Consider the following 27,279-nt stretch of genomic DNA (forward strand, 5'->3'; position numbering starts at 1 on the left):
TTACAATAAATCAAGTAGTTAGAAACTGGCCTTCCCGGATTTTTTTAAATTTAGTTTTATTTCTCTCAAGTACTGCTTGATAAAAAAAATAAAAAAATCCAAACATGAGCAAAAACAAAGCCGTTAAAGTAAAGCCTTCTGCTAATTTTGTAAGAGCTAAAATAATAAACAGGAATATTCCCAATACCACATCATTAAATCATCAGAATGAGCTTTATTGAGGCACCTTTTCTTTAAATGATGCATACTGAGTTTCATTCATTCGTGCTGTACTTGTCTTCCCTGTTACTGGACGTTCTCTTTCCAGAGTTCTTCTATTCTTGTACCACAGGCCTCTCTGACCCCTGTGCAATAAATATAACTGCATTTTGCTACAACACCTGTTGCAACAGACCACATCTGCGTGCTGCGAACATTGCATAACATCATGAAAAACACGGGTTAAAGCTCCAAATGAGGCAATAGAAAATATTTTCTCTTTCAAAACTGCTCAACAGCATAAGGCAAGGCAGTTTATTTGTATAGCACATTTCATGTACAGGTCAATTCAAAGTGCTTTACATAAATAAAGTAACTCATCTGTTGTTGGCCAGCTTTCATTACAATAAATACTGTACAATAATAATAAACAACAATAGTTTGTCATTTTTAAGGTAAGCAACTATCAATATTTCTTCCACATAAGGAATGTCTTTTGTCATGTAATTAAAGTTCCTTGCAGTATTTAAATAACAGCTATTATCTTAAAACAAATAAGCTACGCAGTTGATAAAAAAAGTCCTCCTGTTTGTTTCTGTTTGCTCTGCAGCACCCATTCATAAAATCCCATGCGCAGCGCTTGCAGTAGTTGTAGAAATGGTGCTCTGCTTTCCTCAGCGTGCTGTTCAGATCCAGTTTCCCCTGAAGGCTGTGCAAAAAGGAGATGGTTTAATCAGTGCATTGTACAGATGAGCAAAGACATAAATATCCTTCATACAGCATGCACAGACGAACCTGCTGGTAAAGTGGATGAGCTGGACATCATCTCGGCACTGCAGCAGAGACTCTCTGTTCTCCAGGAGGATGGCTGCACAGATGAAAAGCTCAAAGGTGAAGTCGTTGTTGAAAGCTTGCAGTTCCGTACTGTCCTCTGGAAACATCACACAGCCATGATGTATCACTGTGAAACATTTTACAGAGGTAACTTTCAGGAAAAGTTTTACTATCTCGCTTGTTTACCTGTGCAGTATTTTTGTGCCAGTCTTTCCTGGTATCGGGCGCGGTCCACTTGCTGTGTGATGAGCTCCAGGTGATCGCAACTCAGGATCTCAAACAAACGCAGTGCATCGCTGTGTTCAAACTCCCTTTGGAAACCCAGCAGTAGCCACCTTAAACAAAGAACAACATGTTCACATACATAAAAAATGAATAAACATCTATACAACCTTATTTAAAAAAATGATGAACGCTAAAAATCAACCTGTGGCAGAATGTGAAGCTTTCCATGTTGTCATTGACCAAATGAGCATAAAGTTGAGGGTCTAGTTCCTTCAACAGGGCTGCCTCCAGCTCTGGAAGATGTTGAAAAAACATTATTTGAATAAAACTCGAATTCAAGTTAATTTTCAGTGTGTTTGAATCTGGTTTAGAAGAGAATATGTATTTTACACTGTGCACAATTATTAGGCAAGTGAGTATTTTGACCATATAATCTTTTTCATGTATTTTTTCCAACTCCAAGTTGTATAAACCTAAATACTTATTGGATATAAGCATGATGTGATGTGTATTTTTCTAACAAGGGATGGTGTGACCTAAGGAGAACAACACCCTATATTAAGGTGTGCATATTTTTAGGCAGCTTGTTTTCCTCAGGCAAAATTGTTCAAAAAAGAGATTTAATGGACTCTGAAAGGTCAAAAATCGTAAAAAAAAAGTCTTTTAGACGGATGCAGCACTCTTGAAATTGCCAAAATATTTGGTCGTGATCACTGAACCATCAAACGTTTTGTTACAAATCGTCAACAGTGTCGACAGAAATGTGTTGAGAAAAAAAGATTAATTATTAAATGCAAAAGATATGAGAAAAATCAAACATGTAGCTACGAGGAACCCATCATCCTCCAACCCTGTCATATACCAGAACTGCAACCTACCTGGAGTGTCCAGAAGGTTTTCAGTAATGACATGGCCCCATTTCTTGCCTGACCGAAACCTAATGAGACCTACAGTAGTAAGAACTTGTGGGTCCTACTTAAATGGGAAATTTACAGTGAAGGAAAACAGTACACCAGTCTGTACAGTGTCTGGTCACAGATTGTGTTTAAAAATGTCAAAAATGTTTATTTATATACATTTTTATTATTCTGACATTAACAGATGAGTTGGGGAATAAACAAGTGAGATGGGGAAGTTTCATTTTTCATTTAGTTGCATAATAATTCTGCACGCTAATAGTTGCCCAATAATTGTGCACATATAGATTTTCTCTTAAGAAATCCAAGACCTCACTTACTTTAGTAAATATTCAGTTTTGATGTTTATTAACATTTTTGGGTTGATTGAGAGCACTGCAGTTGTTCAAAAATAAAATTAATCCTCAAAAATACAACTTGCCTAATAATTGTGCACACAGTGTAGTTCTTCTGCTTTTATCTAAATGCCTGACCTACTACCATTTCTACCACTAGAGGTCCCAAATATTTTTAAGTTGCAGTTGGGAAACAAACATCACTGAGCAAAGGCTTTTAGGCACGTTCCCAGGTTTCTTATCATCTACAGTGGTACAGTATGTTGGTAGGAAGTTAATGTATTTAATACCTCCAAATGCTCCAACTGTAAGTACTTGTATGTTGCTTCATAAATCAACAAAAAAGAATCATGTTCTTCATTGAAACATATAATAAATTAGAAATATTAAGGCATGAAGCTGAGGATATCAATATAAACAGGGCTTTACTGTAAAGATAAGTTTCTGCAGGAAATAGTGGGACACACTTATTGTTCTCCAGTTATCTTTGCTATTCTCACCTATTTTTCTGTGCAGGCCATCAGCTCTGAAATCCCTCGAAAATTTTTCCATATAGCAGGAAAAACTCCAGAAAGTGTCGACCTCAGAGTCAAGAACCTCCAGGAACCGGCTGCACAGGTCATTCATGCCCTGGGCATAACTAACCTCTGGGGCAAGAATGACAACAAACGCTGAACAACAGAAAACTTTGGCACTAACATTCTCTAAAATTGTCTGATCTAGTTAATAGACTGGCAGATGGATTAAATCTGGAAGTTCACCTGGATGGAAAGCAGCATAAGTGATGAGGATGTCTCTCAACACCAACAGATTTCCTAAACCTTCATTTCTGTGAACACACATGAAAGATTGGTGGAATATTAATAAGCAGAATTAGTCAAACAAATATATATACATGCCTACCACTGGTATTAAGCCAGTTTTAAGTCATAAAAACATGCAAAAAAGCTGATACAAAGAGAAAATTGACTAAATGCTTGTTTTAATCTGCACACTATTCTACACAGTGGCAAAGCAAAAACTGACCTTTGGAGAAGGTTCAAAATTTATTAGAAATAAAATGCTCATAAATCTCATTTATATAAGTGTTACTATGCCACGAGATGAATTTACAACTCACTGGTAGTAACTAAGATCTCTGTTGGTTCGGGGCACATCCTTGTTAATGATTCGTATGGCTTCTTGAAGCTCCTCCTGGTCAAATGAGACCCGCTCATATAATATCTGCAAACACAGGGAAGTACAGAGAGAAACGTAAAGGGGTTTAATGAGCTATTTGAGTCTGGCAAACAGTTTAAGTTTATGCTGCTACTGATACTACAAGTCTGTGATATTCTACTGGGGGACGTAATACTTTAAATTCAACAGATATTCCCTCATTTAGTGTTGTCGTTAGGTCTGGTGACTATAAAGGCAATAACATTTGAGTCACAGTTTTCAAAATCATAAGACAACTGGACTGAAATTATGTGAAAAATTCCTCCCTTTGGAGATATATTAGAACCATGTGTTTCCCTAACTGTAGTTCACAAGAGTTCAGGGGTTTCCTTTAGTTTGTCACCTGCCCAAATATCTGACTGATATCCGATAGAAAAAATATCCTGTTGTATCATTTTCCTAAACAGCTGCATTTCACTGCTTCAGTGTTTAACAGATACTCTTCTAAAAACAATGTTAAAAGGTATTTATATAGGAAAAACAACACAGGACTTACTGTAAAGTCATTAGCATATAAAATGGTATTTTAATATATATGTTATCATTATAACCTGCAGTATTTGCCTTGTCTAACCTGTGCTTGAAGCTCCAAGAAAGCCAGCCTTTCCCTGACCTCTTCAGAGTGGTCCTGCACCTGCTGGTGCACCTCTGTTTCCCTCTGGTCAAAGTACCTCACAGCTGAAACCAACTCCGCTTAAAAGAAAAAAAAAAATTGCCAAATATGTCAGGTTGGGTCAGACAAGAAAGGAAATTAAATGAAGGAGAGAACAGCAGAGTCTCTGTTTATTCGAGCCTTTACCATCCGTGCCATTGAGGTGTATCTGCACTGCTGAGGGAAGAAACTGCTGCCACTTTCTCTTCATGACCTGGTAGCGTACAAAAAATTGCTCCTGCATAAGAGAGCGCTCCAAAGCAGTCGAGCCACATGGGTACATCCCGAACAGGAAACGCCACACCAGGCCTCGCTCAGATGGAGACGCACCACCTAGACGGGGATTGAAGAGCTTTTGGTCATTTAAAGGAGTCAGACTAAGCGGTATTGTGAGGTATTATTCAAGTTCAAAGCAATCACTGCCAGACTGATGCAAAGCTGAAACAATATTTTAGTGAAGATCCAGCAAAATACAGACAGTGATTTGAGGAAACTTTGCTTGATATGGTCTATAATCAAATCCTAATGTAGGGGTGGAATGTGCATAAAGGTCAGTGAGGCACAGAAAAGAGGGTGAGTTTCACATTCCTGCTTTAAGACATGTGATGTTTTACCCCACAGTGAACTCCTCTCCATTGACTGTCCATGTCCTGTGCCTTTGTCCAGATAAAATGTTCTGAACATAACCCTTTGAATGTTTGACTGACACCCTTTTCTCATCTACAACAGCGAAACCGCATTTGATATCAAGAGGCATTCTCATGACTTAGCTTCTCACACTTCGCTGAAATTGTTTTTGCCAAACTTTAGAATCTCGTGATTCCCCTCAGTCTTAGAAATCCCACCGATTCTGTAAATGGTGTCTGATATTTTATTGTCACGCTGGAGTTTTTGCCCACAGGAGTCTGATGTACAATGAAACGTTAGACCATATAAGAGAATAGTGTGATTGTGACTCAGCTTGAGACCTGAGGCAAAGCATCACTTGACTTAGTCTTCATCTGCAGGGGTTACATGGTCACAATTCAGTGGTGCATCTGAATGGGTCCTGTATTCAAAACCTTACTTAACTAAAAGTGGATAAACATTATTACTGAATAATTAAGGTGTATCTTGTAGGTGTATTTCGTTTAATTTTTACTTAATTGCTTTATTACTTATGTAGCATTAGAAAAGTGCAATCTGAAAAAGTAGCTGAGTTTTACAGAAAAGGAATGGGATGTAGTGTAATGTTTGCCCCCCAAGTTTAAGCACTAACCAACATCTGATTACTGACTGGACATCTAAATACTTCCACAAAGGCCACATTTACCTGTAGCCCTGGTATGAGAAATCATGATTGCAGATGCCAACTATTTTCCATTCACATCATATCAACACAGAGGAGCAGAGTTATGTTTTCAAACATAAAATCCGTTGGATAAGTACAGATTTTATATAGCTAAATCGGTATTAAGAGATTACTTAAGATCTCTGACCTACTGTGGCATATATCTACACCAGGTTTTCCATTTATCCCTGCTCCAACACACATCACTCAAATGAAATTGTTAAAGCAGAAATACATTGAAAACCTGCTGGACCGAATTGAGTAGCCCTTATTATGTTAAATAGCTGCAAAAACATCTGGGTATATAGTACAATCCCTTAAATCGTGCAGCTTTTAAATCGTATGGCTGTTGTTTAACAGATGACAGACTGTTTTTGAAGATGTGCATCCTCAGCCTGGACTCGTCGACCCTCCCCTCAGCGTCCATGACTCCGGGTACGGTGAGCCGTGCAGCGGACAGAGCAGGAGAGCTCACTGCTGCTACCCTCCTGACAGAGCCCGTCTCTTCTCCCGTCGTCTGCCGCGACTTCCCGCTGTTGTTATTTAGATCCCCCATCAGTGCATGGAGCTTCCACACACACACAGCTTCAGTAAAGTTTCCATTGAAGTAAAGTCGCTACTAAAGTTTCTTTTTTTTAGCTACTCCCTTAATTATGTTTTCCCCCATAATCCATCTCTGTGCACGCGAGAAAGCAGAAATCAGCCAATACTGACTTCTCTCAGCAACGTCGAGACGTCGGGATCGCCCACAAACAACATCTCCAAGAAGTTTCAGGAAACCTCCAACTCTTGACGCATATTCAGCCAGCTGGGAGTCATATGACTGCACCTTTAAGATCCCAGTTTGACCCACATTCCAGGTGGAGTCCGGACTCAAGCGCCAAAGTTCACAATGGATTTACAAGAATGTTGCACTCTCCCCATCTAGTGGCTTTGTGTAACAACGTCAGGTTTGTCAACCAGATTTAGCGACAGGAAATTAACTTTGAATGATTGCACGTGAAGTTCTTTAACTGAAAAACATGAAGAGCAGTTGTTTGTTATATGCTGGTAATATGTATCCTCACAGCTTTGCATGTTTTGTGCACGTCTGTATGAGGTTTTCTTTTAACAACATACACCAGTGCAAAGTTCTTGTTCATCCAGCCTCCAAACTCACCAAACCAATATGAAAAAATCAGTCCAAGCTCTAGCTGACGCTAATATAAAGTCTAAGCAATCCATAACAGGCAAGTGAACTTCACATCTGAGCTGCAGAAGAAAAGCAGCTCAGAAATGTGTTTTGTTTAAAAAGCATGAACAAGTCAGACTGCTGAAACCTCATGTTAGTTTGAAATAGAAAATATGACAAAATATGGACTTGGTCAACTAATAATTTGAATAATGGCTCAGAAAGTAAAACTACTAAATGAAAGTGTGAGGTTGTGAAGCTGACAAAAGTTCACTAAGGTCTTTTTTTCTACTTTGAGGTTGCAACACACTTACCCTGGAAGTTGCACCTTGCAAGTTCAAGTTTGACCACTTCCTCATCACAAGTCCACCGTATTTAACTGAAAATATTCGCTTAATTGTTTTATATATATAGCAGTAATTATTAATGAGCCTTTTCACTGAAGCAAAACACAAACCCACAAAACTACATCCTCACCATATGCATGGAAGACATTTGTTCCAAATAAAACTGCTCATACTCTGCTGTACTAAATATAACTGACTATAACAGCATAGTGACATATCAGCCTTTTAAGGGAAGCATTTAATTAGAAGATTAGCAGTAAAGTCAGAGATGCTCATATCTTATGAGTCTGACAGTGACATGAAATTTCTTGTTTTGATGTTGATCCATCTTCATAGTATGGTTTAGGATTTGTACACAGGGTATAGGCATTCATGAAACTGCATTAGGTGATATAAATATGTTAGAAATAATTGTTTCAGAAAATGTTTGCTTAAACTCTAAACTGTGCTGTTTTGAGATGTTGTGAGTTGTGAGTAGCTCAGAGAGAAGTGAAAACTGGCCTGAGGTTTATTTTTTAAATTACAGAGGCTTACAGAACCAAAGACATTGCCTTTTATCTTTGTCCTCCTGCAACCTGTCCCTGTCTCCTTTTTTTCTGTGCAGGGCATACAAGAAATTTAATAGTTAATAGTAAAACTGGTGTAATCTGTTATCCTAATTATCCCAACAATGTCATTAAGAGGTGTCATTTGTGAAGCGGGTAATAAAACTTGGATTTGTGTCAAAGCCCCTCAGAACCACCCTCAGAAGCAACTTTCATTAGACTCCTATGACCAAATAAATGAGTAATAAAACACAGCAAGATGTGATTAGCTTACACACAAGCATGGTTTAATTGTGGCCACTTTTCTGCCCAAACTTCCTTCTTTATTTAGCTTATTCACCACAGCAGTGCAACCGGAAACACACCCAACAATGTTCACATCTTTGCTAAGAGCTAATACAAAGCAACAAAGCATAACAAAGCAGTACAACCTCTTCCAGGTCCATCTCACAGTAAGTAGGCTACTTTATGTGGTAAATTAGAGAATACTGCTGTTTTAACTCTGTTAGTTGCTTTAAAACTGAGCTCATTTTAAGGTTTATAGGATTCTTTCTGTTAACCAAAGAACATCTTGTTGGATTAGATGCAGCCGCTGATCTTGACTGGTCTCAGTGTCATATTACTTCTGCCCTCATATTCCATTGGTGAGTGACAAATTGGCAAGAACTTGTTTTAAATATACAGAGCATGGACGTTAATAATGCTAATTTGAAATGTGCTTGGCTTTGAATTCAGCTAAACCATGGGAAGTACACGTTGAAAAAAATATTTCAACAAGAAGGGGATCACCTGTAACCATAGACTGCAAGTTTGAGTATCCACCTGAGCAGAAAACCAACAATGTTACAATTTACTGGAAAACAGAAGGTTCCAGTAGCTGCAGTACGACGAGCAATGACAACAATGCATTCATATTTCACCCAGATGAGACTTGTGTGATTTCACAATACAAAGGAAAAACAAAGCTCATTGGAGACAAAACCAAAGGAAACTGCTCCCTTCAGATCCAGAAATTAATGGATACTTCTCTGAAAATATACCTACGTGTAGTTGGATTCAATGACTGCTTCAGTTTCAGAGAGGACCCAATATACATTTCTGAGAATGGTGAGAATTTTAATATTACATATTTTCAGTTAATATTGATTTATGTGATTCTGGATAGAAAAGATAAATACTTAGTAAGTCTCGCCTACATTTTCAGGTGTTGATCCAGTCACAGATAAACCAGGTATGACCAATAACTCTAATTCTTTTATTCACATTTATTTGAAAAATTTTCCTACTTCCTCCTTTGCCATCACAACGTGTATTTCCCCCTACTTACTGTTAACACAGAAAAAAGAAGCACCAAATAAAATATTAATACAATAAAAACTGTCTCAAACTATTTTATTTTTTACAGATTTACAAGCCATCATGACCACATTAGAACCCATGTCATGTAAGTTTATATTTACTTAGTTTTTAAGTTAGAAACCATACAGATCAATGTTTATTGTCAGAATTTGTAATTCAGTTGGTTTTATGTTAATGATTTCTGTTCACAGCACCAACCACCAATGGAACTTTCAGTCTGTATCTGGTCATCTTTATTCCACTTGCTGCTCTTCTCATCATTGCTCTTACTGGAGTCACAGTGTATGCAAAACATAAGAGGTAACATCACTTTTAGATCTTTCATAAATTTAATGTGGCACTTGTAAGTGGCAAATGTATTTTAATCTTATGACTCATCGTGGATGATGCTGAAACCGGCACAGTCTCCCAGAAATTATGCAACCTTTTCACTTTTTTGGGAACTACCTGTACCTAACAGCCAAACATGCTTGCTGTCTATATGTGCAGATTATGTAAATACTTTCTTTAAATTTAAACAAATTTTTTTTTTCATCACCTCACTTTTATTTTTTAAACTTTGATGGATACTTAACTAAAGACAAGGAAAACACCAGTACAGCACTAAATGAAAAAGAAGAAGACATAGTTTCCTACAGGTGTTTCAAAAAGAGCCCATGTTTTCTCAGTATTAATAATAATAATAATAATAATGATAATAATAATAATGATTTTACTTTATTAATCCCCAATCTTTATTAATTGGGAAAGTCAGCTCTGCATTTAACCCATATGTAGAAATATGAGCTGTCATGTTTCAGCGCCCAGGGAGCAGCTGGGGGGGTAAAGTTCACAAACGGGGGTTGTAAAGGTGATGGCGAGACCTAAAAATTGATCATGCATGTGTGAGATTGAAGAAATTAAAATAAGATAATGCCTGGCAAAACAAAAAGTCGCCACAAGCAAATAATTATGAGCTTCCTGTTTAAGAAGGGTCAGTTCATTGGCATACATCAATCAGTGAAAACATGAGATTGCAGAAACTACTGAAATTGGGTTAAGGACTGTCCAATGCATTATTAAAAACTGGAAGGATAGTGGGGTATTGTTGTATTTGAGGGGAAAATGTGGTCGGAAAAAAAATCCTGAATAATCGTGATCGGCGATCATTTTAATGTTTGGTGAAATCAAATCAATGAAAAACAACAGTAGAACTCAGAGCTATGTTTAACAGTGAAAGTAAGAGCATGTCTATACAGACAATATGAAGGGAGCTTGACGGATTGGGACAGAATAAAATAGAATAGAATAGAAGTACTTTATTCATCCCAATTTGGGAAATTTAGGTGTTGCAGCGGTACAGTCATTTAGCAGTTGTGCTTCTAAAGGTAGCAAAATAAAAACAGTATAAAAAATTTCAATATCTACAGACTTATACAAGGAGGTATTTAGCTATACACAGTAAGAAGTGAGAATAGCCAGCAAATAATATAGTCCAGTGCAATAATTAGTAGTGTGGTGTGCGAAATTGAGCTTGTCTGTGCAAAATTAACCAGTTACACACAAAATTACCCAGTTACATACTTGACAGTTGTTTTCAATGACACAAGATGAGGAGTTTAACTGTGCAAGGTTGATCCAGTCAGTGCAAAAATTCACCAGTTACAACAGTCACTCATATTGTTATCTCTGACACAATGATGATGAGTTAAACAGTCTTATTGCGTGTGGCAGGAAAGATTTCCTGAAGCGGTCCTTGAGACAGCGAAGCTGTATGAGCCTTTTGAAAAAGGAGCTCCGCTGTCTGTCCAGCACAGGGTGGAGAGGGTGGTCCGGGTTATCCAAGATAGATAACAGTTTGTTCAGTGTCCTCCTCTCCACCACTGCTTCTAAAGTGTCCTGTCTGCAGCCAATGACAGAGCCAGCCTTCCTGATCAGTTTATTCATTCTGTTGGTGTCACTGGCTGCAATGCTGCCCCCCCAGCAGACCACAGATGAAAACAGGGCACTGGCCACAACAGACTGGTAAAAGATTTCCAACATCTTGCTGCACACGTTGAACGACCGCAGCTTCCTCAAGAAGTAGAGTCTGCTGCAGGCCTTCTTGTACACAGCTGTGCTGTTGGTCTTCCAACTCAGTCTGTTATCGATAGTCACTCCCAGGTATTTATTATTTACTCAGTAATGAAGGCTGGATGGTGTTGAAGGCACTGGAGAAGTCAAAGAATGCGACTCTCACAATGCCTCCACTACCATCCAGGTGTGAGTGAGCTCGCTGCAGCAGATAGATGACAGCATCATCCACCCCCACACGTGGCCGGTAGGCAAACTGCAGAGGGTCGAGAGAAGGTTTCACCAGCGGCCTCAGGTGGGCCAACACCAGCCTCTCCAGCACCTTCATCACATGTGATGTAAGGGCAACTGGACCGTAATCACTGAGGCCAGATGGAGATGGGGGGGGGGGGGGGGGGGGGGGGGGGGGGGGGCAGTGGAGTCGTTGGAAGAGGAGGGGGAGGTGTGGGATGGCTGAGGTAGGGGCAGAGGAGACAGGGGCAGTCTGAGAGCTAAACCTGTTGAAAAAGGTGTTAAGCTCGTTAGCTCTCTCCCTATTACCATCGGTCAGTCTGCCTCTCCCCCCACATCCTGTGATCTCCTTCATTCCAGACCACACCTCCCTCATGTTGTTCTTCTGGAGTTTGGCCTCCAGCTTCCTCTTGTAAGAGTCCTTACACTCCCTCAACTTGTCCCTCAGTTGGTGCTGCACCCTCCTCAGCTCCTCCCTGTCTCCAGACCTGAAGGCTCTCTTCTTCTTGTTGAGTAGGGTCTTCAGGTCGCTTGTGATCCACGGCTTGTTGTTTGGGAAGCATCTAACAGTCCTGGAGGACATGACAGATTGTACTCTAGAGAATTGAAAGAAGGTCATGTGGTCTAAAGAATCCAGATTTACCCTGTTCCAGGGTGATGGGAGGTAAAAAGAGAGGTAGATGAAGTGATGCGGTCATCATGCCTAGTGCCTACTGAACAAGCTGTGGGGGCTGTGCTTTGATCTGGGGTTGCTGTAGTTGGTCAGGTCAGGTTGAAAACTGGATGGAAACCAGTCTTGCCACATTGCAGAAGTTTATTAAAACAATGCCACAGTGAATGTTGCCGTAATCAAAGATAAAGGAAGTCCAACTTGTTTTTAGTGGTGACTTTTTTTTTGGCCAGGTTACTGTATATTTTAAGGCTAAACTTTTTGAATGATAAACTGCATCTAATGTAATCACCCACAAATATGTCAGAAATAACCACAATCTTATCAGGTCACAGACTTTCACCCGGGAGGAATCTGGATATTATATGAACTTTAGCAGAGCATCATCAAACCTACCCAAAAGGTCTGTTATATGATTCACTTTATAAAAGGCATTAATGCATAAATATTTTTCCATGAGTGTATCTATTGTGTATGAGTGACTTTGTTGTCTTTTTTCAGTGAAACTTGTAATACATTAGATGTGCAACATCCTGAACCAAAAATCATTGATGAACCTGTCTATATTAATGCTCAGGTATATTGTATTTCCATTTATTTCTGTTTAAATATTCTTTAAAGACTTTAGGACTGGTCCTTTAATTTATTTTAACAGACCACTAAACCTAACATTGATGTAAGTTTTTTTTCTCTTAACAGGAGTCGACAACTCCAACGAGCCAAAGCATGGATCACACAGACAATGTTTACGCAAATGTGGATTATTTAAAATAGGAGATAAACTGGCTCTAAAATGTGTACTCAGACTTTTTTCTGAAAATCCATCTATATTCTGCCTTTTTTTTTTTTTTCCCTCCAATCCGTGTGTCTTTAGACGGGCACATATGCCTTGTTTTGGTGTGAAGGATAAATGTCAATAGAAAAAGCAAAGGTAACATGGATCCCAAAAAGACTTTACAGTATTACAAAACAAATTGCAACAGGCATTCTTGTTGCATACATTTACAGAAGCCACTGAAGAATAGATGAAAGAAGTTATTATTTTCGCTTAGTCATGCCAAATATCACTTCAGATAGCTTTGCAAAGAATATAAGTACATATTAAGGAATAAAAACTAATGTCTGATAGCACATGTTTGATTTGATAATCTGCCTGGTTTTTATTATGTTTATCAAACTGATACTGTATATAAACCTGCTTGCCTGGCTGTCTTAGTTCTATGTTGCACCACTGTGAAACACAGGAAATCTACAAGCATTTAGCTATTTTGTTTTGCAACTTTAATGGTGTAATATCTCATGACTAAAGTTCTGTTTCCTGTTTCATATCTAATCTAAAAGACAGGAAAGAAAGGTGATGCTCATCTCATCAGGTTGTGCAACTTCATTTAACAAGTGATGGTTTTAGTAAATATATGTTTTCTTGCCTTTCTCTGGTTGAAAATTAATTCTTTTTTCTTTCAAAGTCAAGTGTCTTCCTGAATAAAACAGAAATAGTCAGTTCTATTTCCTGAAAGCACTGGTTAATTAAATGTATTTTATTCAAAACATGAGCCTAGTTAGTTAAATAAAGCCTTCTGCTAATTTTGTAAGATAAAATAATGAACATGAGTATTCCCAACATCATTAATCATAAGAATGAGCTTTATTAAAGAGCATTTTCTTTCCTGTTACTGGATGTTCGCTCTACCAGAGCTCTTCTATGAATGTACCACAGGCCTCTCTGACCTCATCTGGTATTAAATATGTATAACTGCAGTTTCCTACAACACCTGTGCAGTACTAGCAAAGTACTGAAAAACACAGGTTAAAGCTTAAAATGAGGTAATATAAACATTCAGCTTTAGATTTTCTCTATCAAAAGTTTTTAAGACATAAAGAAACTGTTCTTATCTGTTGTAGGTCAGCTTTCATTACAATACTGTATGATAATGAATTACAATAGTGTGTCACTTTTAACAGTCATCTGTACGTGAAAGTATTTCCCTCTGAAACGAAAAGTAAATATAACAATATGAGCCATCTAAACTACATATATGTCCTTAGTCATAAGGCTAAAGTTTCTTTCAGTTTTTAAATAATAGCTATTATTTTAAAGCAAATTACACAGTTGATAGAACAAACACCTTCTGTTTACTCCCATTTGCTCTCCAGCACCTGTTCATAGAATCCAATGCACAGCGCTCGTGGTTGATGTAGAAATGCTCAGCCTTCTTCTCTTTCAGCAGTGGCCAGAGTGGCACTGACCCCTGAAATCTGATTGTACACCCCAGGTGCCACCTTAGGTGAATGAATAAACCCGAAACTGCTGTTTTGAGATGTGTAAAACACAGCTGTGAACAGCTCAGAGAGGTGTGTAAACTGACATGAGGGGTTTATTTTAAAATTAGAAGACATAGCAGACCATGTCTCTGAGACAGGCCTTAAAGTAAACCAGGACTAGGCCTTTATCTGTACTAGTTAAGGTGGCACATTTAAGTCACGTTCCTAATTGTGTTTTTAGATTGTTTAGTCTGAGACTATGGAGTCCTAGATTATGTGAAGTAAACCTGGTAATAATAAAAACCCACAATGTAGTCAAAAACAGCATGTACTGTGTGTCCAAAAATAAAACAATGGCAGAGGCAGATAAAAAAATAAGAGATGTCATTTAAATAAGTTGAACCTGAAACTGAAATAAAAAATAGAAGGTGGATAAACAGAAAGATTTTCTAAATCCGAAGAGATTTTTATATTTGTTCGAGACCTCACACATGAAGATTAAAAATCAGGCATTTAACAGTTTTGATTGTACTGTGTGGGGTTTGCTCCGATAATCTCATCACAGAACAACACACACATAACGATTCTGTCTCACAGAATCTAGTCTTCCAAAAACTTGCGTGATCAAGTGTGATCTATCAAAAACGAGGAAGAAGAAACAAAGCAACAACCGGAAAAAAGAACCATGGCAATAACCAAAAAACACAACACCCAGCATCACAGAGGACATAAGATTGGCTGATTAGACATCTGACGATCTGACGAAGTGGACAGTGTGTGTAGACTACTTTACTCCCACTAAACTTCATTCTATCTGCATTCTGGCTATAAACTTGTGTTGGAAATGCAGAACAGAAACAGTAATATTTCTGCATTTACTTTAGGAATGAAAACTAGAAAACCCATTTTGGGGAAAAGTTACAGAATATATAAAGTGTATGAATGGACTGTGTTGTGAATGTATGTGCTATAAGTTTGTGAGAGACCTATGATCTGAGGGTGGTGGTGTATGGATGAGTTTTTAAGATGTGACAAAGCGTTTGTATTTTATACTGTGTACTTTGCGTTCGTTGTTTTTATAAGCTGTGGTGTTGCTGGATTTTTTTCTCCAGCAATGGGACAAAGGATGGAAATTAGCACTGGCTATAATCCTGCATATTTACAGGTATGGGATTTGTCCCCCAGGCCTCTGTAATCAATATGCATTGTCCCTTTATTAAATAATAAACAAACAAAGAAGTAGCTGGGTGTGGTACACTTAAATCTACTGTTGTTTGTGTCTACTGTGACAAAATTTATAAACCTTTTCAGATCATGTTGATTGTTTTAGTCTTTCTTTTGCTGCTGCAGGAACAAACCAAGATAATTCCAATAAAAGTGAGTTTAAAAATATCTGAGGGTCTGAGTAGGAGAGGGGAACGGAGGAGGTGCTGAGTAGCTTTTCATCTGCATACTGCTGATCAGTGGGACGTGTGTTGTTTATGGGTGTGTGTGTTTGACAGTATAATTACACAGGAAGATGAGGAGAAAGAAGGGAATTTCTGGGTCGAGAGATGACCAACACACACACACACACACACACACACACACACACCCACACACACACACACACACACACACACACACACACACACACACACACACACACACACACACACACATATTATGTCATTCTGTATGTTGAGTTTCAGTTGTCTAAATATTGATTTAACATAAATACCTTGTGCGTGTGTATTTTCATTGAACCTATTTGTTTTTTTTTTTTTGTTTTTTAATGAAAGTCTATGGTTAAAGCTCTAGAATCTGTGGCTATAATTATTCATTGTCCTTATTCATAAATATTATTCATAAGTATGCATTGTCAGAGCTACATCTCTGGTGTTTATAACAAACTTAAACCCCCCAAAAATCACTTTAAAAGCAAGTTATGGTTATTTATAAAGTACATGCACCAATAAAACAATGTTATGAGCGAGCTGACTGAGGCAAGATGGCCGCCAGCGCGCTACTAATAAAAGAACTAATAAAACAGAATAGACAACAGCTAGTCTAATTAACATTCAAACCAACACAAATGAAAACCTAGCTGACTGTATTGACTATAAAACAAACAAAAACCAACCGGAAACAGCACCGCTAACGAAAAGTATAACAAAAATCTAGTAGAGGGGCTTGCTTCTTTCGGTGCGCACCCCTGCCAAGAAACGTACCTCCCCTCAAGGAGCGTAGTGACAGCCAGTCACCTGTAGATGGCGTTGGTTCACTGTAATATTTGGATGGTTTTACATGGTCTGACTGTACTCCTAAAAGTAAATAATGCTGGGACCAACAGGGTCTGATTTATTGTCTGACAGACTGTGCACCCCCTTCTATTTCTGAGTGCATGGGTATAGGACTACTGTCTCCTTGCTATTTACAGCTTGTTTTATTAAAAAATAGAATATCAAGGCAAATTTAACCTGGTGAATTACTACCATAGTCCCTTCTCTTCTTACAAATTGCATGTCACAACATAAACACTTGGGGAATCTGTTTTGTTTTTTCTTTTTTTCTGCCAAAAATTAGGATGGATCTATCTATCTATCTATCTATCTATCTATCTATCTATCTATCTATCTATCTATCTATCTATCTATCTATCTATTATTTATCATTAATCACAATAGCTCTGAATGTTTAAAGCCCAAGGGACCACATGTACCCTTTAGGGGCCTCCTTAGGGGTCCCGGACCCCAGGTTGGGAAACATTGGCATAAACCAGCAATGTTGCAGTACTGCTGTACTTTACTGTTTCTGTAGGCATGACTCCAACACAAATGCTGAATCATTTTTAAGGCAAGTTTTCACAAATCCATGAGCAAAATAATATTTATTCTAACTGAGATCATGTCAAGCCACCATGTCCTGTATTGCTTTGACTGTGTTATTTCAGACCACGGCTACTCTGTTGAGACAGTGTGTGCAGACCATGTAGTCTGCAAGAGATTAAATATTTGTGTTATCTCATTTCCTCTGGAAATATACTGAAGTCATCACAGACTGCCCAGTTACAGAGAAAGTGGTTTAATCATTGTTTCAATCTATAGAAATGAGCCGTCACCAGGGCCTGTAACCATTTGGGCTTTGAACCTTCCATGCATTATTTTTCCAAGCTAAAATAACCCCCATGAAATGATCTTATGTATCAGCTAAGCTTTTATATGGATATTGGATGTTAAGGGGCATCGCTTCCTCACAACAACAACAAAAGAAGATCCCATGCTGAGAAACAAATTAAATGCTACTTATTTCTCCAAATCACTGGAGGGATCTTGTTATTAGTCATCAACAGCAGCCAACACAACACCCGATTCTTCTTCTTCTCAGAAGTATGCACCAAGAGGCCAATGCTTTATCGTATGCACATCTGTTTCCACAAACGGGAGTTTTTTGGAAACATTCTAAGAATCATTTGGTGGGAATGTGCTGTCAGTAACAAATTCCACCCTACACACACTGATGCTGGTAAACACATAATTGCAGACTATGATTTGGGAAAAAATTATGATGACATGATGGCATGAAGGACAAACTTCTGGACTTATAAAAGCAGGACCAACGACAGTTGTCAGAGAAATGTGGGGAAACACTGAATGGGAAGAATTTGAAATAAAACCTCACATAAAAACACCTGGCTAAAATATGTTGTTGTCAGGGTGTGTGTGTGTGTGTGTGGGGGGGGGGGGGGGGGGGGGGGGGGGGGCACAGAAAAATAACAGGGGGGGAGTTTACATGAATTATTTAAGAGCAATCACATACATACAAGGAAAGCGAAAAGATGTCACTGGCCACTGAGAGCTGCTGAGGCAGATGGAGCAGCGGTGTCTGACTAGGGGAGGGGGGCCTCTGGGATGTAGCAGTGGAGAGAACAGAGAAGACTGGGACAGAGACAGCAAGGAGGAATAAGGAGGGGCTACACCAAGGAGGAGACAGGCATGGGGAATTTTCTTTTGTGTTTAATTTAGAGTCAGGGTCTAGACAGCAAGAACGGGGGTAGGGTAAATAAAAACAGGTAGCACAAAGAGAGAGGGCTAATGTCTAGGGCAGGGGTAATCAAACTTTTTTTCCTGGGGGCCACATTATGGTTCCGGATGATGATGGGGGGCCAGTCCCACCTCAGCTGTAACGTAAAATTGTATGACCCAGACCAGAATGACCACCAGCAGGCCAATGGGATCATTATTATTTTAAAATGCTGGAAATTAGACCATAATTTCTACCAAAGATCCTCAATGGATGCAGTTCCAGAACCACTGAAGGAATCAAGTATTGATGACTAGTGGCGATGTCTGTGGCTCATTCTGGAGTAGATTGCAGTGGTTTGATGTTTATTGGTTTATCTTTACTGGTGTTTTCTAAAAGTAGTAATTGAGGTCTTCACACTTTGTTTTGATTTGAAATACCACAGATATTCCATTTATTTACTTTCTAATAAGAATAACATCAAAGCTGTCAAAATAAGAAACATCTGCCTAGTCGAGGTGATTGACAATGGCAAAAGTGAAAAAGTACAAAGTATATTGTAGGTAGGCCTGTTGAAATTAACAAACAATAATTTTGCGCAGCATTTAATAAAGGTCAAACAAATAGGCCTATTAATATAAATAAATTAAAATAAGATTAAAATAATAATGTGAGCAATTGAATAACTAACCAGTAAAATAGTAGTTGCTGAGAGACTCACCGCGTTGAGCGCATCCTTTTTGTCGGGACACATTTCCTCGGCCACAGCAAGGATACACTCCTTAACAAATTCCCCACCAATAAACGGCTTTCCATGGGTAGCTAGTAAGTGACCTTGTAGCTTGCTCGGACAGCAGTCCGGTTGATCTCGGTTTGGCGAAGTAATACGTTCTGTTGAGCCGCCAACCCGCCTCTCATCCTTCGAATCCTGCATGCGCTGTCTGCCGACTGATGCTGCTATCTCAGGCATGACAGGCGTGGGAAATTCGTCAAATGTAAACAGTTCATTTTTATGATTATTTTTTTATAAATATCAGCTGGGGGCCGGTCAAAAAGGGGTGGCGGGCCGGAGTCGGCCCGGGGGCCGTAGTCTGGTGACCACTGGTCTAGGGTGTGAGAGAGTGCATGACAAGTGCCAAGCCCTGTCAACAAGTGCGAGCCCAGACCTTTCCAAGGCCTTCAATAATTGATGCAACTTCTGCAGTGTGCCATCTTAATAAACCAGCTGGTGTGTGGTGAATCTGTGAGTCTATGTTTCTACTTCTGAGTCTTCTACTGGTGCACATATGTGACCATATAGTGTGCGACATGGACAAATATTTCCCCAGTTAAAGTCGTTCTGATTAGCCATTCCAGTTTAAGTGTGTCAGATACTAAATTAGGTGATATGATGTGTTTATGTTCCCCAAAGCATTTTCCATATTTTAAAAAAATTTGCTTTGTCTGCAATATATTAGAAGACATGTTTTTTTATTTAGTTTTTTTTATTAGTTTAAGCAAGAATCAACATAATGCATAATATCCCCACCCTCCCTCCAATGACACCTACACAGAACAAAAAGAAAGCATAAAAAACACATCCACATCAAATATACAAAGCAAGGTGCAGATAAACAAGCACATAATACCATGTACATAGAAATAAAGGGCAGCTGATAAATATTTTAAGCAGAGGCTATGACTATGAAGGAGGTTTGGTCTTACTCCAGAAAGTACTTAATTCTCCTCTCATATGTTTATGAGAAAAAATAGAAATACATTTTATTTTTAAACCTTTAGAGTTCAAAAGAAATCTTTCTAGTTCATTAAGGTATGGAGAGGTAGTAGGGAGATTTTTAAGAGATAATAAAAGTGTTTTACTTGTAAAAAGCTGTTAGTTCATGTGGTCCATGCCATCTTTGTTTCTGTTCGATCATAGTCTGTGCCATGTCAGCGTTTTTGCCTCCAGAGTTTTGATGTGTAAGTTAGTTTTTTTTTTTGTAATTAAAACCTTTTTACCTGCACTGGCCTGCCTCCGGCCTCATCTGCCACCATTTGGGTCCTTACGTCCACGGCTCCCTGACACATATTGCGCCACACCCTGATGCTATTGTAGATAAGAAGGTTATGTTTGATTTCAGTATTATCACAGGTAAGCTAACTCATTGCAGATTGTGGATAACAAGCCTGAGATTCAACACAGGTCCTGTCCTTAATAAAAGAAAGTAGCTGCGACCAGAGGTGACGAACATGGCAGATCCAGTTATAAAAATAAATTAGATTTGGTAATAACAGCTCGTGCTGGTGGGTAGTTGTAATATTCTTAACCCCTGCCTTAGTTTGTTAATTTTGAGACTTCCCCAGTTCCCGGTTTGTTTTCTTAAATACTGCAAAGGATATAGAAGACTGAGGAGGAGATTAATTTTAATAAGACTAATTTGCTCAAAAAAATGACAAAGAAAGATTTTGCCAATATGACCAACAATGGTCGGTAAATACAGCATGTAATGTACTTCTATATGTTGTTCTAATTCATCTCTACCATGTTCTAGAGCATAATTCAGAATACATGCAGCATCATCTCACCAACCGTCTCCGTGGTGAGAATTTCTGTCAGAAAACCACCACCAAATGTGACGACTGAAGTTAAACAGCCAACATTGCTGAAGAAACTGATAAAACTGATGATCTGGCTAAAAACACATTTTTCCTTTTATCATTGAAGTGTGTGTTTGTGCAGCAGTGATAAAAATCAGCATCACCCAAAGTAAACACCTGCTGATAAAATACATCATTGGCTTTCTTAACTTTTTTACATTAGATGATCACTTTAGTTGTAATATTCAGTTAAATCTAGACCTAAAAATAACAGCCATAACAGAGGAATGATGGATGTATGGGGCTATGTATGTGTTAATTGCATTAAAAATATTAACACATTTAGTTACATAAATTAGTTACCGCCATTAACGCGCTATTTTTGACACACACACACACACACACACACACACACACACACACAAATATATATATAAATAGATGGACTACTAGAACACAAAAATAATACCATTTACTATCAATACCTTTTTTATATTGTGTTGTGTTATGTTATATAACAATGTACTGGAAAACATAACGAGCCCAATTTTAAGACAAGCAGGCTTATGACAAAATGGTAAGCTCCACTTAATTATGCTAAATCAATCTACCTTAAACATTTCAACAGTTCATACAACAAAGCACAATTAGAATAGTATTTTAACAATAGAAAACTTGAAATCAGTGCTGTCAATTCTACTAATTTCTGAAGAGCACAATGGTCTTTGTGGTTATATGAAAATAACCCTTTATATTTTATATAGCTTGAAGTTACTGGCGCAAAAGAAAAACACAAAAGAAACAAAAAGGATTTTTTTTCACCCAGTGACAGTGCAAAAAACAGAAAAATATACAGTATCCATGTAATGTAATGTATTGAGTCATCCTCATAATAACCAGAAAGACAAATTTGACAAAACCTTGGAAAAGGAAAATACATAATAAATAATCCAAGACAAATTAATTCTTTAACATCTGGATCTTACTGATTTTTTAATCATACACAGATTATATTTTGTAGAACCAAGACAGCTACTCATATACACAATGTTGGTCACATTTCCAGCTGACAAGGACTAGACTACCGAATGTTGGCTGAGATACTGTCCCTGAGAAATGAGTGCTTGGCTTGCATGTGGTGTTGTAAATTGCATAGTCCCTTGACGACATGCTCAAGCATGATAATAACGCATACAACTTCTATCTTCTCAAATCTTTTCCACTCCCTTCCTTCAGGCAAAATCTTTAAATAAATAAAACTTCTCCTTTAGCGCAATAAAAAAAGCACAGCTGTACTCTAACTACTTCTGTTTTCAGTTTTGTCTACTTGCGCAGCTTTTAGTTTTTCTGCTGCCGTGAAGTCACTAAAAAGTTATACAAAGTTATCACAAAACATTCAGCCTATATATTTTTACTTAATGTGAAGTATTTTTAAAGATGCATTCAAAGGAAAGTTACAACAACCATACCTTAAAGTGAATGTTTCACAAAGCAGAGATGCAAACAGTGGCAGCTGGTGAAAAAAATATTTGGGGGGGCACAGAATCAGTTTAATATTTTTTTATTTGAAAAACCAAAAAAACCCTGATTAAACAGTAAACATTGAACCCTGAGTAATGTAATAAACTACTACTTAAACATAAATTTGGCTCTTCTTTCTTTTTGTGCTGCAAATTTCTCGATTACTCTTTTAAAGTTCAACATGTTTGTAATGAGTCCCTTTTCCATAGAAAGCATAGCCAATGCGTTTAGTCTCTCCTGGCACATTGTATTCCTCAAAAAGGTTTTTATTCTTTTCAGAGTAGAAAAGCATCTCTCTGCCTCTGCTGTGGTCATAGGTGTGGTTATGATTATTTTTAACAGTTTGAACGTTTCAGAGAACACATCCTGGATATTATTTTCCATAAACATCTGAAACAAATCCACAGCACTACGGCAGTTTCTAAAGTCATCAGTGCTGCACAGGAGACCAAGCTCAGTTTTAAGCCTTCTAGCTGTGAGCACTGGGTATGCATTCAATGTTGCAGTCAGTGCTTCATCTGGAAATGCAGTGTTGTTGTCTTTAAACTGTTCTGGTTGTAGCAAAGTAGCACAAATAAGATATCCTGTGAAGGAGAACCTCTCACGTGCGTGGCCCAGAACTGCGTCGCTGACCTACCAAAAAACAAAAGAGTAATATTACAAAGTACTCCTGTTTGTTTTTAATTAAGCCCTGAATCACTTAAACCCACATTTAAGTAATAAAAAGCCATAATGATTAACAAGTCTGGTACAGTTTCCAATTAGCAAATAAGACAAGTTAGACAACTACGGGTAAAAAGTGTGAAGATAATTGTAGTGAATGTATGAATCTTAATAGATCTATGTAAAAAGTTATTTTAAATATATGTATGCCTACTTTGTTTTTTATTACATTCAAACTCTAAATATTATTCTTTGTAATCATGTATGTATGTACAATGCATTAAATTATAACACTCATCAAAGCCTGCAAGGACTCACCTCTGCTGCAATCCTACTACGCTCATCTGGATTTAGCTTCCTTCTCCTCTCTCCTGGTTGAGAGCCACTGCTCACAGTCAAGGAATGAACAGCATTCCTGGACAAATTATGAAGATAAGTTAAATAATAAATGTGTGTATAGTTGTTTGCAGCTATAAAATTTTGCTAAATAAAAAATATTAATATAAGAAATGTAATTGTACCTGATTCTTTGTATCTCGCTCTGGAACCAAGGTTATTATAACTAACGAAAAAACTAAAATTAAAAAAACATTCTCGTTAACTGAAATAAAAATAAAAACGAGAGTTTTTAAAAAAACGAAAACTAACTGAAACTGTATTGTATGTTTACAAAACGAACTAAAATGAAAGCAAAAATGTCCTTCGTTTTCGTTTTCTGTAAGTTCATTTCATACATAAGCCCTCGGGGTTGATATGAAATCTATTTACTTCGCTCTGGTGAATTTACGCCAGGTGTCTGCGTCGTACGGCCATGACGTCACGTGTCAACAGCGTGCCCGCCTGTGCCAGCTAACGTGATGCTACGGAGAAAGTTAGAAGAAAGCAAGGAGAGTCCTGTTTAGGATTTCTTTCGTTATGACCATGTCAAAGATAAAGTGCCTTGTAGAAGAAGCAGGTGGTTCAATATGTGGAAGGAAAAACCACAAATCTGAAAGTCCATTTGAAAAGCTGCACATGAAGGTTAACCAGGAGCACCTGGACCAGGTAGCCTCTCAGCCCCCCTCCCCGGAAAGAGAAGCTTCAGCCAGGCTTAGCATAGAAGGAAAGGCAGTTTATTTGTACAGCACATTTCATATACAGGACAATTCAAAGTGCTTTACATAAAACAAAAACATTACAGATACTAAGAAATAATAAAAGACAGCAACACATAGCAAGAATCACAATAAAATCATAAATCCCCAGGAAGGGGAAGGCAGGAAAGTCCAACTGAGTGGTAAGGAGGTCCTACGGGGAGTGAGTGTGGAGCTGGAGTATATATGGCCCAAGAGTCTGATTAGCTGCAGGTGTGGGTCATTAGAATTCCGGGGATTGACTGCAGTGATGTGTGTCAGGTGTGTCCGTGGCAGGGCCTGGTGCAACACTCCTGTACCCCTCTTCAATATTTCTAAATCTAAAACTAATACACTATCTTATCAATACTTCCCATAATAACATTAATAACAATAAGGCACACACTTGCATAAAATAATAAAGAACAAACATTGTCAAACGAACATGAAAAGCAGAAGATCAGCTACAGGCATTAAATAACATCAGCAGAACGTCCTCTACCAAAATCTGCTTAGTTAACTTAGTCCACTATCTGTTACCAGTTAAGCTTCCTTCTTTTTCTACCTTAAAGTTTTCTCTACTTCAAGTTCTGGATCTGCCTTGTTCGGTGACGCATTATGTTGTGGAGTACTTTCTGGCTCTTGATGCCATTGTGTGGTTTATTTTGTGGAAGCAGATGTCTGTGATGGCATTTTGTAGTTTACTGTCCTTGATAACGTTCCATAGTTTTGTGAAGCCATCGTCTGGTTGATAACTTCTCCTCTCTTCTCGGTGCTGTGCTGTTGTTTTCGCTTTGGTGTCCTTGGTGTCTTCATAGCCGTTTCTGTGATATGGTGACTTCATCATATGAAGATCTTCTTCTCTGGATCATACTATTTTGTAGTAAATTACTTTAAGCTTATGATGTGACAAAAATACTTTCAGGTAAAAGAAGAGCTCCGGACATCAGCTTTATGTAAAAATAATGATGGTTTATTACAAAATGTGACATCGTAAACAGATATGCATCTCTGTGAGGTCTCTGAAGCCAATCGTAGAAAAACCCCCTGACTAGATGTGGGTGTGGTCTTATACTCTTTAGACAAAGACATTTCTTAGTAATGAATACAGGATGTTCCTGTTTGAGTCCAGTCTCTAGGACAGAGAACCTTATACGGTAAGAACCCGAGTGTGTCCTATGGAACGTGTGCTTCTCCGAATTTCATGTTTGTATCCTGTGCTGGGAACTTTTCTAAGTGCAGAGTACAATCCTTTAAGTAAACCAAAGTAAACTTACGGGGCAGGTAATGGGGACGACACTTAAGCGTCAGGAGCTCCAGGTTAGGCGAACAGGACTGCTTCAGTGTGACGACGTTCTTATTATCACACCATTTATTATTGATCATCAAGCACACACCTCTGCCTCTCTTTTTCCCCGACTCACTCGTTCTGTCCATGCGATGAACGGATAGGAACTCCGCTGGTTGTACGGCGTGGTCAGATATAAGAGGAGTCAGCCATGTCTTGGTGAGACAAACAATGTTGCAGTCCCATATGTCCCTCTGGTACTTTAGCCGGGCTCTGAGCTCGTCCAGCTTGTTCTCCAGTGACTGGACATTTGCCAGTAAGATGCTAGGCAGTGGCGTGTGGTGTGCTCTACGCCTCAACCTTTCTCTTACACCGGCTCTTTTCCCCCGAGGCCTACTCTGTGACCTGGGCCCCCCACGTCCTCCTTTGTTAGTGTCGGCCCTCTGGCGCAAGATGTCTTGAGGCAAAGCCGGGTCAACATAAAAGGTTCTTAGAATACAGTTTGAGTACTGTATTCCAAGGTTAAGCAGTATCTGCCTGTCATAAGTGATATGACAGAGTGCAGGAGAGCTTAGAAAGTTAAAAATAAGGAAAAAGAATACTGTGTACAAAAGAAGTGTAGGAGCAGGTACGACAGCAGCTGACAATAGAGGCGCCATTTTTTATTTTTTTTTCCAGTGGATGAAATTTAAAATGTCTCTTAGAATAAATAGCAAAGAAAGTTAAAATAAATCATTCCTGAACAGTTAAAAAGAAATCTCTGTACACACCTGTGTAAGATTGTTAAAATGTTAAATAATAAGAAAATGTAAAATGTGAAAAAATAACAACCAGGTTAAATAGACAATAAACACGATAATTCCCCAAAGTATGAAATGTACGATTACTGCAGCAAAAATATTTCTGCATGTGATGATAGTTTATTGCTATTTGCATGAACTACGTTTTAAAAGAACTTGTGAACGCCACAATTTTCTTGTTTTTTTTTTAACTGATTTAACAACAAGGGACTTTTATTTAAGGAAGTAAACAGTTCTTTCAAACTGATTTTCCACAAAGACAGTGCCTTCATATGTGGTGCTAAATACTGAGCTGTGATAGAAGTAAGTGCCCTTCACTGCTGTATAATCTCACTGTTGTGCTGAGAAATGGATGTGCTTTAGGATGTAACTACTGTTAAAGATTTGCAGATTTGTTCTCACGTTTGCCGTTCTCTCCTGACTCTCTCAAGCTTGTCCAACCACCACAGCTTGCACTACATGCTGTCTCTCCCTTCCCAAATTGAATGTGGCATAAACAGCCAAGTCAGGAAGTATCCTAAGAGTAGTGGTTTTAATTAAAGTTACTGATTTTACAACCCACGAAGAAGAGTGATCCTAAGAAGACTTTGACAGAAAAGCTGAAATTAAATGAGGGGAGTATTTGACCAATAAGAAATGTTCGGTGCGGTTAAGATTTGAATCAGAAGTGACACCAAGATATTTAAACTCAGTGACTATTTCAATAGATTCATTATAGGTTTGATACACAGTTTACAAAAATAGTGGGAAGGTGAAGATTTTTCAGTTGATAATGATTCAAAACACACACTTAAGCAACCAAAGTAAAATGTTTTTCACATTAAGTTTAATTCATCAAAAAATAAATAAAATTAATTGGATAATGGAACATACATATATTTTTCAATAAAAATGGTCACAGATTAAATACTTAACTGAATAATTTCACATCTTATGGTTGAAAGCAGTGCAATTTACTTTTGATTAAAAG

The 27,279-nt window shown here is 38.1% G+C and overlaps 2 protein-coding genes and 1 long non-coding RNA gene across 4 annotated transcripts; 2 read left to right on the forward strand and 1 right to left on the reverse strand.

Moving 5' to 3' along the window:
• Positions 1 to 501: 501 nt before the first annotated feature.
• Positions 502 to 6,546, reverse strand: si:dkey-238d18.4 (TBC1 domain family member 15). Of its 2 annotated transcripts, none has more exons than XM_041989242.1 (10): positions 6,424 to 6,546; positions 4,527 to 4,712; positions 4,302 to 4,420; positions 3,630 to 3,733; positions 3,271 to 3,338; positions 3,010 to 3,156; positions 1,460 to 1,550; positions 1,219 to 1,367; positions 994 to 1,129; positions 502 to 907 (listed from the first exon to the last, which is right to left on the reverse strand). In XM_041989242.1, exons 2-10 carry the CDS (start codon positions 4,660 to 4,662, stop codon positions 739 to 741), a joined length of 1,119 nt encoding a protein of 372 aa, XP_041845176.1. In that variant the 5' UTR covers positions 4,663 to 4,712; positions 6,424 to 6,546; the 3' UTR covers positions 502 to 738. The 2 variants fall into 2 exon arrangements, with proteins under 2 accessions (XP_041845176.1, XP_041845175.1); XM_041989241.1 differs by lacking the exon at positions 6,424 to 6,546 and adding an exon at positions 6,079 to 6,374.
• LOC121642487 lies at positions 5,811 to 21,491 on the forward strand. Its single transcript, XR_006010900.1, has 3 exons — positions 5,811 to 5,882; positions 16,740 to 16,746; positions 21,480 to 21,491. It is a non-coding gene; the product is annotated as an uncharacterized LOC121642487 (long non-coding RNA).
• On the forward strand, positions 6,579 to 13,570 carry LOC121642484. Its single transcript, XM_041989255.1, has 10 exons — positions 6,579 to 6,659; positions 7,179 to 8,224; positions 8,356 to 8,416; positions 8,508 to 8,879; positions 8,977 to 9,003; positions 9,178 to 9,216; positions 9,323 to 9,431; positions 12,413 to 12,487; positions 12,586 to 12,661; positions 12,784 to 13,570. Exons 2-10 carry the CDS (start codon positions 8,144 to 8,146, stop codon positions 12,856 to 12,858), a joined length of 915 nt encoding a protein of 304 aa, XP_041845189.1. The 5' UTR covers positions 6,579 to 6,659; positions 7,179 to 8,143; the 3' UTR covers positions 12,859 to 13,570.
• Positions 21,492 to 27,279: the final 5,788 nt, after the last annotated feature.

This window comes from Melanotaenia boesemani, chromosome 6, assembly GCF_017639745.1.
Source record: "Melanotaenia boesemani isolate fMelBoe1 chromosome 6, fMelBoe1.pri, whole genome shotgun sequence".
Taxonomy (NCBI): Eukaryota; Metazoa; Chordata; class Actinopteri; order Atheriniformes; family Melanotaeniidae; genus Melanotaenia; species Melanotaenia boesemani.